The sequence below is a fragment of the Macaca thibetana genome, chromosome 11, assembly GCF_024542745.1.
Source record: "Macaca thibetana thibetana isolate TM-01 chromosome 11, ASM2454274v1, whole genome shotgun sequence".
Taxonomy (NCBI): domain Eukaryota; kingdom Metazoa; phylum Chordata; class Mammalia; order Primates; family Cercopithecidae; genus Macaca; species Macaca thibetana.
The window spans coordinates 113,776,313-113,799,924 of record NC_065588.1 but is presented as its reverse complement, the minus strand read 5'-3'; the positions used below and the strand labels follow the sequence as shown (position 1 = coordinate 113,799,924).

Sequence of the window (23,612 nt, the reverse complement as noted above, 5' to 3'; positions counted from 1 at the left end):
TCTGGTGTGGAGGTTTGCCTTCTTTCATGTTGTTGGAGGCAGTCTGCTGTGTCCACCCACCTCTTCCCTTCCTCCTTGGGGAATGGAGCACCTGGAGAACCAAATTCATAAAGGACTGGCAGCTAGAGACGCACGAGGAGTCAAGGGGCAGAAGGCTTGGTTTTGGTGTGAGAGCCGTGTGGAAGGCCACGTTTATGCCCTGAATTTCTGTTAATAATCCTGATATTTTAACTGGGCTCCCCTGTTTCCACAAACCCAGAGACAAGGATGTGAGGGCAAGTGGTTTATTTGAGAGATGATCCCAGGCCATATCAATAGAGGAGTGGGGAAGTGAGACAGAGAGTTAAGGCAGCTGGTAATGGGTGCATCAAAGAGCAGGTGCTTGCAGGGAGTGGGGTGCAGTCCTAAAATGAGCATGCCTCTGGGTCATGCAAACCATGAGAGAGGGGGCTGGAATATCCATCAACCAATGCCCACCTATAGTTGGTTGAGGTCTCCAAGTGTTCTAGCCAGCCCATATTTCCAGCCAGAGAAAGTCCTCCAGCAGAGGATCTTAGGGGCTTGCTGTAGAAAGCTGTTGCACAAACTAGCAATAATTATGGTAGCTACCATAATAAAAAAGATAGTACTTGCCACTTCTTGAGATTCTACTGTGTGCCAAGTATTTGTTCTGGGCACCTTACTTGCATTGTATCATTAGTCCTCACTGCAACCCAGAGAGGCAAGATGCTACAATTGTCCCCACTTTACAGATGGGGAAACTGAGGCTCTGAGTGTATCGGGAGCTTGCCCAAGTTATCACAGCCAGGGAGTGGTGGTATCAGGATTTGAACCGAGGTTTGTTCTATATACTTTCCCCCTATTTTCCTTTCAGAGGAGAACATTGTATTCTAAAAGATTCAGGCTCCCATACATCTCTCATCTGGGAAGTAGAATGTATTCCTCTGATACGGTAGTTCTCAAGTTTCACGTGTGCTTGCTTAAAATTTGCATTCCCAACAGACACTTACCCAATCAGGACCTCGGAGAGTGAGGTCTGGGAATCTAATTTTGAAGCAGGTGGTCTCCTGGTAAATTATATGCTAGTAGCTCTTTCTTCCACGGGTAGGGAAAAGGAAAAGTCATATTTTGGGAAAATGCTGCACACTTCCAGCTGGAAAAACCGTTTTTGTTAAGTGGGACATAGTGTGCTTGCAAAGTCTTGCTGTGGTCCCTCTTCCCTCGCTCTCCAGAGTCTGTGTAATTTCAGGGCTTGTCTAATCCTGCCGACTCTATTAGCAGATCCTGGATGTGCAGGCTCTCGTTCTTGACATCTGAACCTCCATGCAAGGTTTAAGTGCCTGGGCATTGGAGATATTTCTCTTGGGGTTTTCTGCATGAGCAAGGCTGTGTTTCCACTGCCAATGCTGCCCTCTGAAGCCCCTGGCTGGAAGGAAGAGTGTTCAGTCTCCCACTCCTGGGACAGAGGTCAAGGAGGGCTTTCCCATTACTGCCAGAGATAAGCAACAAGGGACTCTGGAGAGGCAAAATGCCAAGGAGGAGAGCAGGAAACAGGCCAAGGTCGTGGGCAGCCTCACCTGTCCTGTTTTGGGTTAACAGTGGTCTACAGGTTAAATCAAATTGCATGCCCCTGATTCAAAGTGCTGCCCACGAGATAGCCACAGGGCTTCTTTGTATCTGCAAGGCACTCTCCCAGCTGGGTTTATTAGAGATGACTCATAGGTGGGGGTGTTGGAAAGGAAAACAATTCTTTCTTGAAATTTCTGGAGTGGAGTCCAGCTATTCCAAGTGCAGAAACTTCTTAGTCTGACTCCCCTTTAACATCAGATTCCCCGAAGCTCAGGGCCTCCCAAACATCTGTCTGACCGTGTCATGGTCCTCAGAAACCTTCAGCGGCTTCACAGCACCCTGCAGATTCAAATGCAGACCCTTTGTCTTAGCTTTCGGGGTCTCCGCCACTTCCCCTTCCTCATGTCCCCACCGTTCGTGTTGTTCTCTTCACTTTAAAAGTTCTCATCACTTTAAAAGCCTCATCGACCTTTAACTTTTAACCCTTGAACTCACCACACATGTCCTGCCCTCCAAACCTTTGTGCCGGAACCCGGCTTCACCTACCCTTGACACCTACCCAAGGACCCCCCTCATACCCCATCATTCCCCCCATCCCACTTCCCTGAAATATTTTTTCATGATCTTATGACATCTGCAGTTATTTGATTTATCTGCTTATACATTTATCATCCTTCCCCATAAACAGAGAGGCGGCATTAGTCTTGTTCATTGTGTATGTCCAGTACCTGGGGCACTCCAGGCCAAGTCAATGTTGAATGAATAAAAGGCCAGTTTCACGTTTAGCAGAGCTCTGCATAAGGGTTTTGAGACATCATGAGCTTTCCCATGGGGGCTGGGATATTTCCCATAAGTCTGAGAGTCTGAGGATCTTAGAAAAGGAAAAGACAAAGAAAGCCAGGTCACAGTAACTTGGGATTTTGATTATCCTTGTCAAGTCAAGCGTCTGTATTGGGAAGAATTAGGTGTTATCTTAGGCTTGTCTCAAAGAAGGGCATTTTGACTCAGGTAGTCATAGCTCCCGGGAACTTTCTGCTTTACCCACACCTACACCCAAAATGATAAAGCAAAAAGTGTGCAAGTTGTGAAGGCATCTAGCATCGTGGTTAAAAGTTGGGCTTGGGACCTCTGTCTCTTACTGGCTATTTGACCTTAGGTAAGTTATACAAATTTGATGAGCCTGAGTTTCTTACTCTGTAAAATGGGACTAACAATAATTGCTACTTCTTAGGGCTGTTACGAGGATTAAATGAATGATGTAAAGCACTTAGGATATTACCTGACACATCATACATGTTAGTTCTTGTTATTTTCAGTGCCCTACTGTTTTTATGTCCTTCATGACCAACAGCAATTCCAAATGTTTTTCAACCATCTTAGACTTTCTGGTGCCAAGAGCTGTGTCCTCTTTTTGTAGATTCCAAAATGTCTAAGTCAGCTTTTCCCAGTCTAACTCAGACATTTGTCTAACACTCTGTCATGATTTTATCATAATTACATATCCGCTCTACTATTTTTACTTATTTTCTATTTATGGCCTTTTTAAACTTAAATTTATTGAAAGATGAAAATATATCTCATCATCATAAATGAAAAATCAACATCACTTGCCATTAATATAAGGTGTGTTAGTCTGTTATGCATTGCTATAAAGGAATACCTGAGGCTGGGTAATTTATAAAGAAAAGTTTATTTGGCTCATGGTTCTGCAGGCTGTACAAATATGGCACCGGCATCTTCTTGGCTTCTGGTAAGGTCTCGTAGCAGAAGGAGAAGGGGGAGCAGGGGTGTCACATGGCGAGAGAGGTAGCAAGAGAGATAGAAGGAAGTGTCAGGCTCCTTTAAACAATCAGATCTCAGGGTCTTTAATAGAGTGAGAACTCACTCATTACCATAGGGAAGGCACCAAGCCATTTGTGAAGGATCCATCCTCATGACCCGAACACCTTCCACTAGGTCCACTTCCAACTTGGAGGTCATGTTTCAACATGAGACTTGGAAGGGACAAATATGCAAACCATCTCATAAGGCAACCTGGAAAAAATAAATTTTCAAATGGAAAAATCCATTGATAAAACTCCCTGTGGATACTGCTACCTGTCGAAATCCAGGACTGGACATAACACGTGTTGGAGACACCTTCTCTCTGGTGCCATCAGATTGAAAGAGAATTGGAGAGGGGCTTATGTCTCACCCTGTGATTCAGCATTGTCTCATATTGCCCATGTCCCTCTTTGCTCCCCTGCTGCACTCTTGGTGGTCCCAGGTCTAACTTTTTCAGAGAGGAATTCAGAGCCCCATGAGGACCATGAAAGACCAAACAAGAGAAAAACTGGGGAATTGTGCACAAATATTCCAAAACAATCAGCTAGGCTGGTGGTTCTCACCTGAGCATGCATCCGATTCACCTAGAGGGCTCGTTCAGACCCAGAGTGCTGCCTGCTACAGCCTAGCCTCCGAGTGCTGGTTCAGCAGGTCTGCCGTGGGGCCCCAGAAAAGTTCCCAGGTGGTGCTTATGCTGCTGTTCTGAGGACGCTACTTTCAGAACCACTGAACTAGACTAATTGTAGGAATCAATGTTGAGTCTGTGCCTGCATATTCAAACCATTATTTTAAAGAGAACTGTCAAATCAGGAAGAGAGTGGGGGCAACTGTAAAGTTCCTACTTCTGAGTTTAGTATTTGTGTCTATTTTCATACTAAATCTCTAAGCAGCCTGAGGGCCACCATCTGGCAAAGATGTTGGCTGCTGGAAGTTAGGCTGGTATGTGCAAAATGGTAAGAGAATTCAAGGGGATATGAATGGGGCACTTATGGCATCTTCCGCAGGGTGTATCTATCCTATTGACATAAAACTCTAAAAGAAAAGGACAAAGCCAGGCTGCAGTAATTTGTGATTTTTATTATCCTTGTGAAGTCAGGCAACTCGAGGGGAAAGAACAAGGTGTCCTCTTTGGCTCCTTTCAAAGGAAGACATTTTCATTCTAAACTCTTCAAATTTATGCCTCTAAAACTTAATACCTGGCACCAATTTCATTATAATTGGAAGCCCTGGTTGAATGTGTCCTACAGCTTGAGGCTTTAAGAAAAATGAGCGGCCACCTTTGGGACCACTGACCCAGGTTTTCTGTCAGGGCGAGTCAGTTAATCTCAGTTTTTCCATCTGTGAAATGGGAATGATAATAATGCCCATTTTGTGAGATTGTTATAAAGATTAAATGACATAGTATAAAATGAGTCTTCAAGTAAATGGAAGATGATGAGAAGAATTGTGATGATGATCATGGATACAGGCTAATGGGAAAAGCATGATATTTGATATTTGTTTAAAACATGAAGTCCATGTGGGCAATGCTAATAAAACAGCTGCCATCCACTGTTGGACCACCCAAGACTGACCTGAGAGAGTAGGATACTAGAAGCCTGTCTCCAGAGTTAATTTCCTGGTTTGCTAAGGATATGCCTTTGCAGTAGCTGCCCCATCTCATCTCACATCTTAGTATCCACAGCACCCAGAGCTTTCCAGACCACTGGGGGCATCCCATCTATCCACCTATCCATCTACCTACCCATCCACCATCCATCCATCCATCCACCCACTCACCCACCCATCTATCCATTTATTTATCTATTCACTTCCCCATCTATCCATCTATCCACACATCAGCCATCAATCTATCTGTTCATTCATCTCCCATCCATTCATCTATCTACCCATCTATCCACCCACTCATCCAACCACCCGTCCATCCATGTACCCATTTATCCATCTATTCATCCACTCATCCATCTACCATCCATCCATCTGTTCAGCCACCTATCAATCTATCCAACCATTCATCCACCCAGCCATGCATCCATCCATCTACCAATTTATGCATCCAACTACCCATCCATCCATCCGTGAATCCATTCACCCATTCATCTACTCACCCATCTATCCCCCATCCATCTACCCATCCATTCATTCACTCATCCACCCATCCACCCATCCATCCATCCATCCATCCATCCATCCATCCATCCATCCACCCACCCACCCACCTGTCCACTCACTCAGCCATTCACCTATCCATCTTTCTCTCTCTTTATCTTTCTCAGGTTAAAGTGCCACAACAAATGCACCAAAGAAGCCCCACCCTGTCATCTTCTGATCATCCACCGAGGAGGTAAGTATTTAACACTTACTGCCCTAGGGGTAGGGGTGAGGTGGGGCTCCTGCAGGTCCCGCACATAGCTGTCCCACTCGGGTTGGTTCTGAATACCTCCTGATCCCCACATAGTTCCCCACATGGTTTCTTCCTCTCTAACACCATTCTTCCTGACATCTGTCTCCTTTATCCTCCCTTATGCCTCTTCTCTCTATTTCTTGCCCCTCTACTGGTCCCTCAGACACTTTAGCCCCTTTTGTCTCCCCACTTAACCCCTGCTCTCTCATCCTGCCTCCTGTGCTAACTTCTAGCCTCTTCTGTTTACCAATCCCATTGCTTTTCTTCCCACCAAAAAGAGCACTGGCTGGGTGTTTTTCCATTGTGTGTTCGCTAGATTTAATCAATTGGCCTTGCAAAAGTAGGTATGAGGAGGGGTACATCTTGGGCCTGTTGGATTGGGCCATCTGTGTCCTGTCTCCTGGGGCCCTAGGAGTGTTCGAGCCAACCTATCCAGGCAAGGAAGTAACAGCCCTGGGAGAGCCACTACCAGGATTCCACTGCAAAAGCAAGACAAATCTGGCTGAAAGGAAAGGCTTTTCCCTGACTGCCAAGGACTTACTTATAAGGGACACTGTCTTGGGAACTCTTGTAGTCCAGCTTTCAAAATAGTTCCCCTGATCCTTGTCCAATGGGATGATCACCCCCAAACTCCATTATCCATATTGAAATTTATCCCTGAGGGACTTTCTGGACCTGTGCTGCCCAATACAGTAGCTACTAGCTACATTTGACTATTTAAATTTAGATTAATTAAAATCAAATAAAAACACAAATTTAATTACTCAGTCACACCAGCCACATTTCAAGGGCTTATATTGGTACAAATATAGAACGTTTTATTGATTGCAGAAAGTTCCACTGCACACCATAGGCCAGATTCTTGCTATTCAAAGCGTTGTCCATGGACCAGCAGCATTAGGATCGCCTGGGAGCTTGTTAGAAATGCATGACTTATGAGGCCAGGCGTGGTGGCTCACGCCTGTAATCCCAGCACTTTGGGAGGCCGAGGCAGGTGGATCATGAGGTCGGGAGATCAAGACCATCCTGGCCAACATGGTGAAACCCCACCTCTGCTAAAAAAAAAAAAAAAAAAAAAAAAAAAAAGCCTGGTGTAGTGGCAGACACCTGTAGTCCCAGCTACTCGGGAGGCTGAGGCAGGAAAATGGCATGAACCCGGGAGGTGGAGCTTGCAGTGAGCTGAGATCATGCCACTGCACTCTAGCGTGGGCAACAGAGTGATACTCCATCTCAAAAAAAAAAAAAAAAAAAAAAAAAAAAAAAAAAAAGAAAAGAAATGCATGATTTATGGCTCCACCCCAGACCTACTGAATGAGAATCTGCATTTTAAACAGGATTGCAGGGAATTCCCATGCACCTTAAAGTGGAGAAGCACTCTCTGGAGCAGGAGTCAGACATAAACTGAGATGCCTACGAGGGCCAAGTAGATGTCTTAAATGAGAGAAGTTGGCCAGATGGGGCTGTAGGACACTGGAAAACCCAAGTGCCATCTAGAGAGGGTAGCCAGCCACTCCAGCCATGTGGACCTACATCGCCAGCATTTCTGACATTTCCAACAAAAGCCCAAATAGAGAATTTTGTGTGCCAAATACTTATTTTTTATTTACTCAGTGTTTTTTGAGACGGAGTCTCGCTCTGTCACCCAGGCTGAAGTGCAGTGGTACAATCTCGGCTCACTGCAACCTCCGCCTCCCGGGTTCAAGCGATTCTCCTGCCTCAGCCTCCTGAGTAGCTGGGATTACAGGCACACGCCACCTCGCCCGGCTAATTTTTGTATTTTTAGTAGAGGCGGGGTTTCACCATGTTGGCCAGAATGATCTCAGTCTCCTGAGCTCCAGTGATCCACCCGCCTCGGCCTCCCAAAGTGCTGGGATTACAGGTGTGAGCCACTGCGCCTGGCCCATATGCTTATTTTTAAATGTAAGCAGTTTATTAAAATCTTCTAAACTCATGCTGGTCACCTCCCTGCAAACCCCTCATCTATAGGATGGATAGAGCCTTCAAATCACCAGGGAGCAACTTTAGAGTACAGCAACTTGCTAATCGGGCACTGAGTCCTCCTTCCCTGTCCTCCCGCTTTCCCACTCCCATGTCCCCTGGCCTTGATCAGTACATATTCCTGGGAATCTGCCCTAATTCAGAATGAACCCAAGGGAAACTTAAAGAAGGAGGCAAATTGCTGCTGAAAGCACTGTGATGTGTCCCAAAGCCAGCTTTCAATGATCTTTGCATTGTTTATCTCCAAAAACACAGAAAATTGCAAGTGAAGACAAAGTCTTCAGCTCCCTTCTCTTACTCTTCCCACCCCACATCCTTAATTGAGAGCCATCTGTTCCTTGAATAACTGTATACACTCAATGAGGCTATTTTAAAGCCTGAATTCTCACCTCTCTTGAGACCCTGCCTTGGGTTAGCCTCATTGGAAAAATTGCCTCCCACCAAATTCTCCTCTGTAAAAGGTTCTGCTAGCAGCTGATTCCCATATGGACAGAACCAGCCTGTTGGAAGGTGATGGCTCTCAGAGGCTGACATTTGAAGAAGGGCTCCCTCCCACCCACCCTCAAGGCCATGCCTCCTTTTGTTCAAAGGTGGCAGGTGTCTGTACATGCAGAGCAAACTGAACTTTGCAGAAATCCACCAGCTTCTTGCTTTTTCTCTCTGTTGGTTGGAAGTTGAAAATATAGTCAGTTTCCATGGTGATGGCAGCTCAGGCTAAGAAGAGAAATGAAATCCCTGGGTCAATCCGGAGCTTAAACTTCTCAACCAACACCCTCCCCTCACCACTGCAATAAAAACAAAAAACAAAAAACAGCTAACAAGTAACAATACCAGGCATCAGATTTGATTTTGATCTTCTCATTTTTGTCCCTTACTGTGTCCTCCTGTGAGTAATAGAAATAACAGAAGGGAGAGGGTCTTGGGTGACGTGATTTGGATCAGGAAGCATTTATTTAGCATCTACTATGTGCCTAGCTTCCTGGAACAGCTGTCTTTCTTTCAGGGATCCAGGGTTGTTTAGGACAAAGTGTTTCAATGTGCGGCAGGCTGCTTAGGCCTGAGAAATCCCAAAAGTAATGAAAGATGATCCTAACACAGAGGTTAGAAAGTTAGGGACAGGGCACCGTGATGAGCTTTTCCACTCATCACAGGCCCTGAGAAATCAGGAATCTCGTGTATTTAAAATGAATTTTGAGTCTGCCAATATGAAACAATTATGGTATTTTTAAAACCCTGATAGCTTTAGTTTTATTATTATCATCTTAATTGTCAAAAGTCATATATGGACAATAGAAATATGTTGCAAACCACAGAGAATACCCGGATCCCACCACAGAACGATGATCACTTTTAGTGAATTGTCCTCCAGTCTAGAGGCTGGGCCTAAGAGGTGGGATCTGAGCTATGCTCTCCTGGCATAACCAAAGACAAAGTGATACTTAAATTCCCAAATCAACGTTTTTACCCCTACGGATCCAGCAAGGTTAGTCCGGACAGAGTCCGTTCCATGTGACATCAACAACCCTCTACGGAAGCCACCTCGGTATTCAGACCTGCACATCAGTCAGACGCTCCCCAAAACCAACAAAATCAACAAGGTAAGGCTGGGCTTCTGCTGGGTCTGGGCATGTGGGGCTGGCACTGCTGGGTGAGGGGTAGGAGGGAGGAAGGGTTGATCTGGAAGTATGGCGCTCCCTCCCAACCCATCTCAGCTTCCCTACTTCTGTGATGTTTGTGTTGAGTAAAGCTTGAGGGACATCCAGCAATCAGTGGAGAGGTTTGTGTGCCAGAAATCTAATTTAGAGAGAGGCCATGTCGGATTGAGAATGGATGAGGGTGTCCAGGAAGGCACAATGGATGGGAGGAGAGACTTAAAAGGAGTTTCCTTAGTGGTCCAGACCTCACTTGCTTTGCTCTGTGACAGGTTTTGCCATCTGTATTAGTCTGTGTCATGCTGCTGATAAAGACATACCTGAGACTGGGTAATTGATGAAGAGAAAGAGGTTTAATGGTCTCACAGTTCTGTGTGACTAGGGAGGCCTCACAATCATGGCGGAAGGTGAAAGGCACATCTTATATGATGGCAGACAAGAGACGGCTTATGCAGGGAAACTCCCCTCTATAAAGCCATCAGATCTTGTAAGACTTATTCCCTATCACGAGAATTGCACAGGAAAGACCAGCCCCCGTGATTCAATTACCTCCCACTGGGTCCCTCGCATGACATGTGGGAATTGTGGGAGCTACAATTCAAGATGAGATTTGGGTGGCGACCCTGCCACACTATAACACCATCTTCCAGGACCAACTTTGCAGATGGTTCTGGGCTTTCTGACACATCTGTCGGATCAGACCTCCAAGGAATAGGGGTCTATTTCTGAGCTTCTGGTAGAGGCTGGGTGGGTGGGTTTTCTTTGGGGCCCTGAGCTCTGAGCAACAGGCAATTTGGTTGGCTTCTACCCTCAGACAGAGGTCAGCACTGGGCCCCTCTGTGCATCTTTCTTTCAGTTGTGGCCCAGAAATTTCTGGCATGATTTCCATATCCTTTATTTGATCTGCTGATGGGACTGTACCAAATCTATCCCAGGGGTTTGCCCAGCTTCACAGTAGGAAGCAAAGGTTGCACCCACCAGCAGGTGATTTCCCAAGCATCTCAAAGCTTTCATGCATTATGTCGAAGGTAGATGTCTTAGTCCATTTGCATTGCTATAAAGGAATACCTGAGGCTGGGTAATTTATAAAGAAAAATGTTTATTTGGCTCACAGTTCTGCAGTCTGTACAAGAAGCCTGACACCAACATCTGCTTCTGGGGAAGCCACAGGCTGCTTCTACTCATGTTGGACAGTGAAGGGAAGCAGGCATCACAAGGCGAAAGGAAGGAAGGAAACGCGTGTGTGAGAGAGAGAAGGAGGGAGAGGGAGAGAGAGAGAGGGTGAGAGAAGAGGGGAGGTGAGAGGAGAAGAGGGGAGGGAGGGGAGGGAAGGCAAGGGGAGAGAGGTGCCAGGCTCTTTTAAACAGCCAGCTCTAGTAGGAATTAATAGGGTGAGAACTCACTCATTACTGCAAAAAAAAAAAAAAAAAAAAGACCAAACTCTTCATGAGGGATCCACCCCTGTGACCCAAGCACCTCCCACTAGGCCCTACCTCCAACATTGGGTTCAAATTTCAACATGAGATTTGGAGGAGACAAATATCCAAACTATATCAGTGGAAAAAGCGCATTAGCCCAAGGATCAGGAGGGCACTGACCTGTGTTCAGGTCCTAGAGGAACATCGTGATAGCCGAGTCACTATTCACTGGCAATGCACAGAGAGAGGATTGTCCCCTTCCCAATCCATTTCCCACACATCAGCCAGAGTGATACTTAATGAATGCAATTTGAATGATGCCATGCCCTGCTTAAAAACCATCCAATAGCTTTCGATTGCATCTAGAAAACAAATCAGACTCTACTGCAGCCTGAAAGGCCATGCATCATTTGGTTCCTCCTCTATCTCTGACCTCTCCTTCCATGTCTCCCCACAAAGCTCATGTGTCCCCTTTCTCTTGAGCTATCTCCCCCGCCATTTCTATCTTGAAGCCGTTTACCATCTGGCTCCTTGTGGCATCATTTCAGCAGTTGAGTGAAGCTGGCTTCTGGAATCAGGCAAACCTGGCAGCCAGCCAGGGCTTCCTCTGCTTATTAGCTGTGGGACTGAACAAGTAACTTAATCTCTCTGAGCCTCAGTTTTCCTGTATGTAAAATGGGGTGTTCCAGTTATCTACTGCAGCACAACAAACCACCCAAACTTAGTGGCATATGACAATCATCCTTTTATTATACTCACAGAATCTGTAGGTCAGGAATTAGGACAGAGAGCAGAGGGAGTGGTTTGTCTCTGCTCCATGATGGGAATCAACTGGGAAGACTCACACAGATAAGGGCTGGAGTCATCTAAAACAGGGATTGACAAACTATGGCCCACAGGCCAAATCCAGCCCACCACCTACTTTCGTAAATAAAATTTTATTGAAACACAGTCATACCCATATTTCTGTGGCTGCTTTTGTGCTATAATGTCAGAGTTGAGTAGTCATGACAGAGACTGCATGGCCTGCAAAGCCTAAATTATTTACTGTCAGAATCTTTACAGAAAAGGTTTTTTGACCCCTGATTCATAGGCTCTTTCACTCCATGCCTGGTACCTGGGCTGGGTTGAGTCGAAGCATGGGTTCAGCAGAGTTGTCAACTAGAGCACCTGTATGTGGACTTGCTGTAATGCTTGGGTGTCCTCACAATATGGCTGCCTCAGGGTAGTTGGGCTTCTTACATGGCAGCTCATGGCTCAAAGAGCAAATGAATTAGCAAACAGGTGGAACTTTGACAGTGTCACTTCTGCTGCTCTTTACTGATGGAAGCAGTCACAAGCCTGCTCAGATTCAAAGGGAAGAAACACAGACCTCAACTCTTAGTGGGAAGAGTCCACAGATTTGTAGTCATATTTTAAACTGCCCATGGCAGGCAATAAGAACACCAACCTCAGACAGTTGTTATGAGGATGGAATTCAATAATCAACATTTAAATGCACTCAGTCTACTTACTGGCCCACAGTTAATATCCAGGAGATTCTAGCTATTATTATCAGCTTAAATTTAGGGGCCTTTGATCAAAATGTCAGGCTGGGTCCACTTTTCCTTTGTTATTCACAAAAGATACAGGTCTTTAGGAGAGGGGATCCCCACTGCTGGGAGGGCTGAGTAAGTTCAAATAGCGAGGCTTCTGGGAACTATAGTAACTGTGCATCCCTTATAACCCATTCTTTCCTTTGTGACATTTTGAGGGGTGAGGAGCTCAGAACCACCTTGAGACCTTTCTCTCTGGCTTTACAGGCACCATGAGCCTCTTGGTGTCAGATGAGACTGAAACATAGGTCAGATAGATCAGTGACTGTGACATTGTTCTGCTTGTCTGCCAGCAGGAGAATTTGATAAGGGAAATAAATTAACCTCTATTAAGAAAGCAGCTTTGACATGAAGGTGGACAGGATCTATCATAGGGCTGGGTTATTTTTTCCCCTCTTTCCCTTCTTGCTGGCTTCACACAGATTCTTCTTGTCAGGCAATGACGTGGTTAGTGCAATAAGTTTCTGAGCCAATTTGGTCTGAAGATTTTTTTTTCACTGCTCTTTTTCTTGTCTCCTGTCTAGTTCAGTCATTCCAGTTCACAAAGGCCCTGCTTTTTCACCTAGCACAGTGGTTAGAGTGTAGATTTTGGAGTCAGGAAGTCTGGGCTTGCAACTCAGGTCTTTAACTTGCTGTGTGATTGTGGGCCAGTTATCTCAAGATCTGTCTGCCTTAGTTTTCCTTTATGTAAAATAGACATAATAGGAGGTATTATTGGGGTTGCAGACAGGATTCGATGTATGATATGTATAAAGGATTTTAGTCCAATGCTGAGTACTCAGGGCATGGAAATAGCTTGATGATGACAAAGACAGAGAAAGAGGAGAAGGAAGAGGCAGGAGGAACAGGAAGGGGGAAGGAGGAGGAAAGGAAGCAGGAAGAGGAAGAGAAGGAGAAAGAAAGAGGAAGAAGAGGAAGACAGAGTGGGGTGGATGAGGAGAATGGAGGAGAGGGAAGGAGGAGAAGCAGCAGCAGTAGCATCTGCCAATTCCTTATGGGACCAATCTACAACCCTTGTACTTCCACATCAAGGCATCAAAACTACCATCTGCAGTAGTGGCAGAGGCTGAATCTCTGCCTGCTGTATTCAAGCTGTTTGAAGTGCCTGCATGCTGGCTTACTTTTGTTGGTTGGTTGCAAGGTACAGAGACCTGCCTAGGCTGGCTCTGCAAAATGAGTTGTCTTTGGTAAAGGGTGGACATGGGGCAATTCAGAGAAAGGGAAATCATCATTTAGGATCTGGACCTTATGAAACTAGACATGGAGGACAGTCTTGAGCTCAATCCAGCTCCTTGGACCCAAAGCAAGCCCATGGGCCATTATTTTGGTCTTCCATCGTGTCCCTGACTTAGCTACTCTTTGTGGGTCTGCTCTGATGTGTTGTTACTGTTGGCTGGTTTCTTCATCTTCTACTTTTGTCTTTCTTTCCTTTATCATTGCTTCTGCCTCCATATAGTTCATACTCCTTATGACCTTTGGCTTCTTTGTTTTCTGGCCTGTTGTGGCTCCCCTGTTCTCTTTGAACCTCATCTTATCTCAGCCTTTGCTCCTAATGCTCTTCTTCCTAATGGCGTATCTCATTATTCCATCCCATATTATAGGTCACTGGTCAGCTGCCATTATGCTGTGGCCTATGGTCCTGTGTTGGGAGTGGGCTATGGAGGTCACAAGACAGGTGTGTCTGTTTAGGACAGTCCATTGAACCAAGGCTGTTGGGTTGGAGGGTGAGGACAGTTTCCTTAGAAAGTTTCCATGGGAGAACAGTGACCATCACCACCATGTCCAAATCAGTGCTCAGCTGAGTGAAGTAGAAACCTGGTGATGAACGTGCTTCTATTTGAGTTCCAGAGTCAGATGTGAATTTCTTATTACTTGGCACAACCTTGTGTTTTTGCTTCTGGGCCAGGACTTGGGACCTGGGCCACTAATGCTCTGTGTGACTCCAGGAGGAGTCCATTCCTCCTACCTTAGAGTCTCAGCATCACCTCCTACAGAATGAAGTGGTTGGACTGGACGGTCTCTGATGGATGTTTCCAGCTCTCATCTGTGTTCAGAAAGAGGAATTATGCCATTAGCCTTTCCCTGCATGATCTGGTAGAGTTTAATAAGTTTCCTTCTGATGGAACACAACCGCCAGCTGCTGGTCCTATTCAGACACAGATCTGAGTTTGACCTGCAGAAGATATTTTCCCGCCTGTTGTAACAATTCTGCCAGGAGAAGTAAGTACTATATGTATTAATGAGTCTGTCCTCAAAGAGGTAGAGATACATCCTTCCACCATAAAGACAATTTTCTCTCCCTCTCTCCCTCTTTCCCTCTATCCTTTCTTCCTTTCAATTGCTTAATTCATTCATTCATTCATATAACATTGATTAGTTACCTCCTCTGTTTTTGTTTCTTGCTTAGTTTTACAGATTCCAAGATGAATAAGTAACAGTCTAGTGGGAGGAAATAGATCCTCCTCTATCCGTCTCTCCTTTTCATCCATACAACCCTTCCTCTTTTCATTTCTTCCTTTCTTTTTTCCTTCATCCAGCACACATTTATTGAGTAGTGGCCACCATGTGACTGTGTGACTGGCACATTGCTAAGTGCTGATGCATATAACATATTCCCTGTTCTCGAGGAGTGCCTAGTCTAGAGGATGAGACAGATAAGCTGACAAATGTCCATGCAGAAGCACAAACCTATATGGTGTTTTTTTTTTTTAAAGTTAGACAATGACCATCTTTTTGCAGAGCATCTATGGAAACTTCTTGAAATTTGCCAGCAAGTTCAAAGAGCAAGGCTTGGGAGGGTGGGTAGATGCCTTTCTTTTCCTCGTATAATATAATTGGCCCCCAACTTTCTTGAAAAACCTCACCTGCCCCCTGGGCTGAGTGGGAGCTTCTCTCTATGTCATAGTCATAAATGATAAATGTTTGCTCCACATGTCACTGACATATTATTCCTTACACCAGTATGTCCATTGTTATGGAAATGCAATTACCGTTAGACAAGATAGAGTGAGAAGGCTTCCTGATGCCTTTCTACTAATGTTGGATCAGAGTTACTTTCAAGGTGGTCTTGCCTGGCAGGTGGTTAGAATGAACTAGAGCACAGTCTTGCCTAGAATAGTAAGACTATGTCCAAGTGGTCAGATATTCCCTGCCTTCTACTGGGACTCACATTTATTTCTCCCACGCAGGATTAGAGATCAAACTGGAGAGATCTGTTATTCCAAGGAAAATTCTATAGCTTGGGAATGTTAATTGTCCATGGGACCAATATTCATTTCTCTGTCTACACAATCATAGTTGAGTCTCCCTTTCTTGGAGACTCTCTGGAGTGAGTCTAGTTTCTCCCTCCAGAGATAACACCTAACTTGCAGGTTTGCTGCCAGGATTAAATGAACTAACAATATTAGTTACTCTGCTTCCAGGAAGATGGAGTAATTTTACTTTTCCGTATTCCTCCCACTAAGTACAGTGGACCCTTGAACAATATGGGGGTGAGGGATGCCAACCCCACCCCCACAGTTGAAAATCCACATATAACTGTTGATGCCCCAAAAACATAACTACTAATAGCCCACTGTTGATCAGAAGCCTTACCAATAACACAGAGTTTATTAACATGTATTTTGTATGTTCTATGTCTTATATGTTATATTCTTACAATAAAGTAAGCTAAAGAAAAGAAAATGTTACTAAGAAAATTATAAGGAAGAAAATATATGTTTACTATTCATTAAGTGGAAACAGATCACCATAAAGGTCTTCATCCTTGTCGTCTTCATGTTGAGTAGGCTGAGGAAAAGGAGGAAGAGGAGGGGTTGGTCTTGCTGCCTCAGAGGTGGCAGAGGTGGAAGAAAATTCACATATAAGTGGACCAGTGCAATGCAAACCTGTGTTGTTCAAGGGTCAACTGTACAGCTATAAACAAAGGACATTGTATATAAAATAAACATAAGACCACTCTGAAAGAGGGCAAGAAGGAGGCAGACCAGCTAGGGACCCAAGCAATGACGCAGTGGCAAGTTTCCTGAGGCCTCTTTTTTTTTTTTTTTTTTTTAAGATGTAGTCTCACTCTGTCACCCAGGCTGGAGTGCAGTGGCGCGATCTTGGTGTACTGCAACCTCTGCCTCCCAGGTTCGAGCGATTGTCCTGCCTCAGCCTCCCAAGTAGCTGGGACTACAGGCACCTGCCACCACACCTGGCTAACTTTTTTTGTATTTTTAGTAGAGACAGGGTTTCACTATGTTGGCCAGGCTGGTCTTGAACTCCTGACCTTGTGATCCACCTGCCTTGGCCTCCCAAAGTGCTGGGATTACAGGCATGAGCCACCGTGCCTGGCCGTCTGAGACTTCTTTTAGCTCCATGTATCCCAGACTTAGAACTGAAGAAGCTGGCACCCTGGATGTGTCAATGGGTTAAAAACAATAAAAGCCCCAACAAAAGCCTGCCCCATCTAGTCGAAGGCCCAGGAAAGGGACAGCTTAGCAAGAAAACTTTTACCCAATAACCAACCAAACGCCACAGCCAAACACCACAGAAAAATCTGTTGCCCTACCCACCCATAACAGCAAAGATCAAGTAGGGAATCTAGACTCCCATCCTTGTCAAGCTGAACCCTGGCATCCCAATCCTTCTGCCAGGCTGGTGTTAGAGAAGGCTGAATAGGGACTGTCATCCCTGCTGGTGGGAGTGAACACCCCCCTCACCCAGCAATCATGCAGCACTCCTTCCCACACCTGCTGAGGGAGGATTCGAGGAGACCTAGTGAAGAATCAGAGCTTTTGCCACCACCATCATTAACAAGTCTGCTCCCTGCTTTTTAACATTCTTACCCCTCCCAGCAAGAGTGGTATCAGCGAAGGTCTATGGGGGAGCTGGATTTCTACCTCTGCCCAGCAATAATGAGAAACTCCTCCCCTCTTCAGGGGCTAACAGAAGCTGAATGGAGAACTTAGACTTCTACCCATCCCTGGCAATAGCAAGGCAGTACCTCCCCTTTCTCTGCTAGAGCAATGTCACAGGAATCCAGCAAAAACAAGAAGTTTAAATAAGATTCAGAGTCTCACAACATAATACTCACGTGTTCACGCTTCAATTGAAAATTACTTGTCGTAGCAAGAAGCAGAAAGATCTCAAGCTGAATAGAAAAAGAAAGACAATCAATAGAAGCCAATGCTGAGATGACTGGGATTTTAGAATTATCTGATGACACTTTTAAAGCATTCATTATAAAAATACTTCAATAAGCAATTATGAACATTCTTGAGACTAATGAAAACATAAGAAGTCCCTGAAAAGAAACAGAAAGTGTCAGCAAAGAATCGGAAGATAAAAAGAAGAAGCATTTAGAAAATTTAGAACATACAATTAGAAAATATAATAACCAGATAAAAAATTCAGTAGATGGACTGAATAACAAGATGGATGGGGCAGAGGAAAGAATTTGTGAACTTTAAGATAGAGTGATAGACATTACACAGTCTGGATAACAGAGAGAAAATGGCCTGAGCAGAGTAGCAAGGACCCCTGGGGATTATAATAAAAAATCTAACATTGGTGTCATTGGTGTCCTGGAAAGAGAGAAGAGGAGAAAGAGGATAGAGCTGAAAATGTTCTTAAAGACATGATGGTTGAAAACTTCCCAAACTGGGCAAAAGACATAAACTTACAGATTAAAGAATCTCAGAAAACACCAAAGAAGATCAACTCAAAGAAATCCATGCTAAGATACGTCATGTCAAACTTCTGAAAACTGAAGACAGACAAAAGCATCTTGAAAGCAACAACAGAGGAACAATACTTTACCTATGGGAGAAACCATTCAAATGACAACAAATTTCTCATCAGAACCCATGGAGGCCAGAAGAAAGTGGCACAGCATTTTTTCACGTGCTGAAAGAAAAGTTTTCAACTCAGAATTCCATGCATAGTGAAAATGTTCTTCAAAAATGAAAGAGAAATCAAGACATTGTCAGACGAAGGAAAACTATTTGTGATAAGTATATCTACCCTGAAAGAATAACTGAAAAGTATTTTCTAAACAGAAAAGAAGTAATAAAGAACCTTGGAAAATCAGGAAACAATAAAAAGTGTACAAATACTAGTAGATACGATAGTACATATACCTTCTCTTCTTAAATTTTCTAAATTATGCTTGAGAGTTGAAGCAAAAATTATAACACTTTCTGATGTGGTTCTATATATATGTACAGGAAATATTTAAGACAATTATTAAAGGGGGAGGGTAAGGACATAAAGAAACATTTCACTCAAACTAGTAAAATGTCAACACCAGTAGACTGCAATAAGTTATGCGTATATAATACCTACAGCAGCCATTTAAAAAGCTATAGGAAGAGATACACTCAAAAATACTCTAGCTATGTCAAGGTGAAATTCTAAAAAATGTTTAACTCACAGGAAGGCAGGAAAAATAAAACAGAAATTAAAAATGAAATTGATGAGCCTGTAGCATGACCAACAAAGAGAAAACTCTGATTACAATTATCAGGAATGAGAGGGGACATCTCTACAGACTCTGCAGTCATCAAATGGACAAAAAGAGAATATACAAACAATGCTACACATATACATTTTTTAGCTTAAATGAAATAAGCCAATTTCTTGAAAATCACAAACTTCCACAACTCACCCAATATGAAATGTATAATTTGCATAGCCCTGTAAACATTAAGGAAACTGAATTTGTAATTTTAAAACTATCTTACTCCAAAAAAAGAAATCTCCAGATGGTGTCACCGGAGAATACTACCAAATGTCTAAAGAAGAATTAACACCAACTGTACACAATCTCTTCCAAAAAATAGAAGAGTATACTTTCCAATTCATGATATATGCCAATATTACCCTGATTTGAAAGCCAAAGCACAGAAAAGGAAAACTACAGACTAATATTCTTCATTAATATAGATGTGAAAATTCTTAACAAAATATTTAGAAAATAGAGGTCAGCAATATATACAAGTGGAGTTTATTCCAGGGATAACAGACTGGTTCAGTATCTGAAAAATCAATTAACATAATTCGCCATATTAACAAGCTAAGAATAAAAAATAACATGGTTATATCAATTGATACAAAAAATTGTTTGACCAAATTCAACAACCATTCATGGTAAAAGAAACCAGAAAAGTAAAAATGAGGAAATTCCTCAACTTGATAAAAGCACCTAAAATAATACTACAGCTAACATACTTAGTGATGAAAAACTGAATGTTTTCCTCTACAACTGGGAACAAGCTAGGACATCCACTCTCACCATTCTTATTCAACACAGTGCTAGAAGTTCTGACCAATGCATTAAGGCAAGAAAAGGAAACAAGACGTGCAGATAGGAAAGGGGGAAATAAAAATGTCCTTATTTGCAAATGACATCATCATCTATGTAGAGAATCCCAAAGAAAATACAAAAGTCCCAAAGAATATATTTTTTAAAAAGTTCTTAGAACTAATTAGTGAATTCAGCAAGGTCACAGAATACACGATCAATACAAATTAGTTATATTTCTTTTTTTTTTTTTTTTTTTTGAGATGGAGTCTCGCTCTGTCACCCAGGTTGGAGTGCAGTGGTATGATCTCAGCTCACTGCAACCTCTGCCTCCCAGGTTCAAGCGATTCTTCTGTCTCAGCCTCCAAACTAGCTGGGACTACAGGTGTGTGCCACTGCACCTGGCTAATTTTTGTATTTTTCATAGAGATGGGGTTTGACTATATTGGCCAGGCTGGTCTTGAACTCCTGACCTTGTGATCTGCCCATCTCAGCCTCCCAAAGTGCTGGGATTACAGGCACAAGCCACCGTGCCCAGCCCAAATCAGTTATATTTACTATACACTAGCAATTAACATATGGAAACTAAATTAGAAACATGCCATCTACAATTGCTGAACAAAATGGAAACACTTTGGTATATATCTGATAAAACATGTATAGGGCTTGTACACTGAGAACTACAAAATGCTGGTGAAAGGAAACACAGATCAAAAGAAATGGAGACAGATACCACTGTGGGTCTGACTGTATTCCCCACAAGGATATGCTAAAGTTGTAACCTCCAGGACCTGTGAATGTGATCTTTGGAAATAGGAACTTTGCAGATATAATCAAGTTTAGATGAGGGTGTACTGGAAGGATGGTTCCTTAATCCAATATGACTTTCGGCCTTATAAGAAGAGGAGAAGAGAAACGGAGACACACAGGGAGAGCACCATGTGACAACAAAGGCAGAGATTAGAGTGATGCAGCTGCAATCCAAGTAATGACAAGGATTGCTGGCCACCACCAGAAGGTAGGAAGAGGCAAACGAGGATTCTACCTAAAGTCTCAGAGGGATCCTGAGACACAGCCTTGCCAATACTTTGACTTGGGACTTTTGGCCTCCAAAACTGTGAGAGAATAAATTTCTGTTGTTTTAACCCACTCAGTTTATAGTACTTTGTTACAACAGCTCTAGGAAACTGATACCCATACCATGTTCATGGATTGGAAGATTCAACATAGTTAAGAAGTCAGTTCTCCTCAAAATTCATATATAGGTTTAGCACAATTTATATCAAGATCCGAGAAAGATTATTTTTTATGAGTAAAGACGTGATTATTCTAAAAGTTATGTGAAAAGGCAAAGGAACTAGAATATCTGCAATAGCTTTATTCTTTTGAAAAATAATGAAGTGAGAGGAATCAGTCTACCTGATCTCAAGACTTCTTATATAGATACAGTCATCAAGACCAAAGTGGATATACAGATGGCAAGTAAGCACATGAAAAGAAGTTCAATATTATTAGCCATTAGGAAATGCAAATCAAAGCACAATGAGGTATCACTACACTCCAATTAGAAAGGCTAAAATAACAAATAGTGATAACACCAAACACTGGCTAAGATGCAGAGAAATATCAGTCATTCCTACATTGCTGGTGTAAATGGTGCAGCCACTCTAGAGAACAGTTTTTGCATTTCCTTTTAAAACTAAACATGTTATTACTATATTATCCAGAAACTACACTTCTGAGCATTTATTCCAGAGAAATAAAAACATATGTTAACATAAATCCTGTAAAGAAATGTTTATAGCAGCTTTATCCACAATAGCGAAAAATAGAAAACAACTTACATGTCCTTCAGTGGGTAAATGGTTACACAAACTCTGATATATCCATATCATAGAGTACTACTCAGCAATCAAAAGGAAGAAACTCAGCAATTGAAAGGAAGAAACTATTAATACATGCAACAACTTGGATGAATTTATAATTATTCTGAGTGAAAAAATGCAGTCTGAAAAGGTTACATACTGTATGATTCAATTTATAAAACAGTGAAATTATAAAATTATAGAAACTGAGAGTAGAGCTGGGCACCAGGGTGTACAACTCTAATCCCAGCTACTTGGGATTGAGGTTGAGGCAGTGGGATTGCTTGAGCCCGGGAGTTTGAGACCAGCCTGGGTAATGTAGCAAGGCTCTATCTCAAAAAAAAAAAAAAAAAAAAAAAAAAAAAACCCACATACAACTAGTGTTTATTATACTAAATAACACTATTTAGTATAACATTATTCTCCACAGATGTGGAGAATAGATTAGAGGTGCCAGGGGTTAAATATGGGGAGAGGATGGTGAGGAGAGAGCAGGAAATGGGTATGGCTATAAATGGGCAACATGAGGGATCTTGGTTTTGATGGATCTGTTCTGTATCTTGACGGTATCAGTTCAGTATCTGGGCTGTGATATTGTACTATAGTTTCATAAGATGTTATCAGTGGAGAAAACTGAGCAAAGGAAACATAAGATCTCTCTCTTCTTACAACTACATGTGAATCCACAATGATCTCAAAATAAAAAGTTTAATTATAGAAACATACTATCATTAACATAATGGCTACCATTTATTGATGATAAAGCACCTCTACTCAATACAAAGGAGGTAGGTACATACATAACTCGTTTAAACTTCACAACAGACCTACAAGGTGGATGTTCTTAGCCCATGTTAAGGATAAGGAGTTCGAGCGCATTGACCCACACCTGTAATCCCAGCACTTTGGGAGGCCGAGGTGGGAGGGTCAGATCGCATGAGCCCAAGAGTTTGAAACCAGCCTAGGCACCATAGTGGGACCCTGTGTCTACAAAAAAACAGTGTTTTAAAGCTGGGCGTGGTGGTTCATGTTTATGGTCCCAGCTACTCAGGAAGCTGAGATGAGAGGATCGCTTGAACCCAGGAGGCTGAGGCTACAGTGAGCCGTGATCATGCCATTACCCTCCAGCCCAGGCCACAGAATGAGACCACATCTAAAACAAAAAAAAAAAAAAAAAAAAAAGGGATAAAGAGAGACTCACTGACCCAGAAGCAGTGTGGATCTAGTGGCAGTAGAGTATGCTTTGTGAGGGTGAAATATACAACCTGGCTGGACACCCAGTAAGCCTGAGTAGACAGAGAATGTCCATTTCCCCTTCTGCCCTTGACCTCCTTTGCTATTGGGTGTTCACCACACCTACTCTTGGAGTTGGCAGATAAGCATACCTGTTGACCACACTAAAGCATCTTTGAGTACCTGGTCCACATGAGTAGTGGACCTCTGAGTAATGGAGGGATCAAGTGACCACGGTCCTGTGGGTGAACAGATGAAGGCTCCCCTGGGAACACTTAGCTCTGCTGGCTTTGAGAGGCAGGAATCCCTTTTATGTCATGTGGAGGTTTGCTGCTTTTGTTCATCTCTTGCCATCTGGTGAAAGCAAAAAGTCCCAAAGAGGTGAAATGCTTTTCAAGCTTTAGGCAGCACCAATCTATCACTTTCCAGGAGAACATGCCTGCAAATACATACAGCTACTGTTCCTCCCTGCCTGCCTCCCTCCCTCCCATGCCTCTATATCAGCTACTGTTCCTCCCTGCCTGCCTGCCTCCCTCCCTCCCATTCTTCCACATCATTTGATCTTCATGCAGCCCTGTGCACTTGATGTTATCATTATTCCCATTTTACAGAGGACAAAACTGAGGAATGGAAAGATTAGGCATTTTGCCCAGGATGCACAGAAAAGAGGTGGCTGTGGACTTTGAGTCCAGGTTTTCCTGACTCCAGATCCTGCTGATACTAATTTTCTGGTGCTGCTGTAACAAAAGAATATAAACTGGGTGGCTGA

At 43.3% G+C, this 23,612-nt stretch overlaps 2 protein-coding genes across 5 annotated transcripts in view; one reads left to right on the top strand and one right to left on the bottom strand.

Annotated features, from left to right (window-relative positions):
• Positions 1 to 23,612, bottom strand: part of SUDS3 (SDS3 homolog, SIN3A corepressor complex component) — a 1,028,644-nt gene that overhangs the window by 870,107 nt on the left and 134,925 nt on the right. The gene's annotated exons all lie outside the window — the stretch shown is intronic.
• Positions 1 to 23,612, top strand: part of KSR2 (kinase suppressor of ras 2) — a 518,463-nt gene that overhangs the window by 405,460 nt on the left and 89,391 nt on the right. For 3 of the 4 annotated variants that reach the window (XM_050747896.1, XM_050747898.1, XM_050747897.1), the window contains exons 8-9: positions 5,670 to 5,737; positions 9,275 to 9,393. In XM_050747896.1, the coding sequence (XP_050603853.1) occupies positions 5,670 to 5,737; positions 9,275 to 9,393 (187 nt within the window). Of the gene's footprint in view, positions 1 to 5,669; positions 5,742 to 7,113; positions 7,121 to 9,252; positions 9,394 to 23,612 lie in introns of all 4 variants that reach the window. The other variant, XM_050747899.1, reaches the window with a different exon arrangement.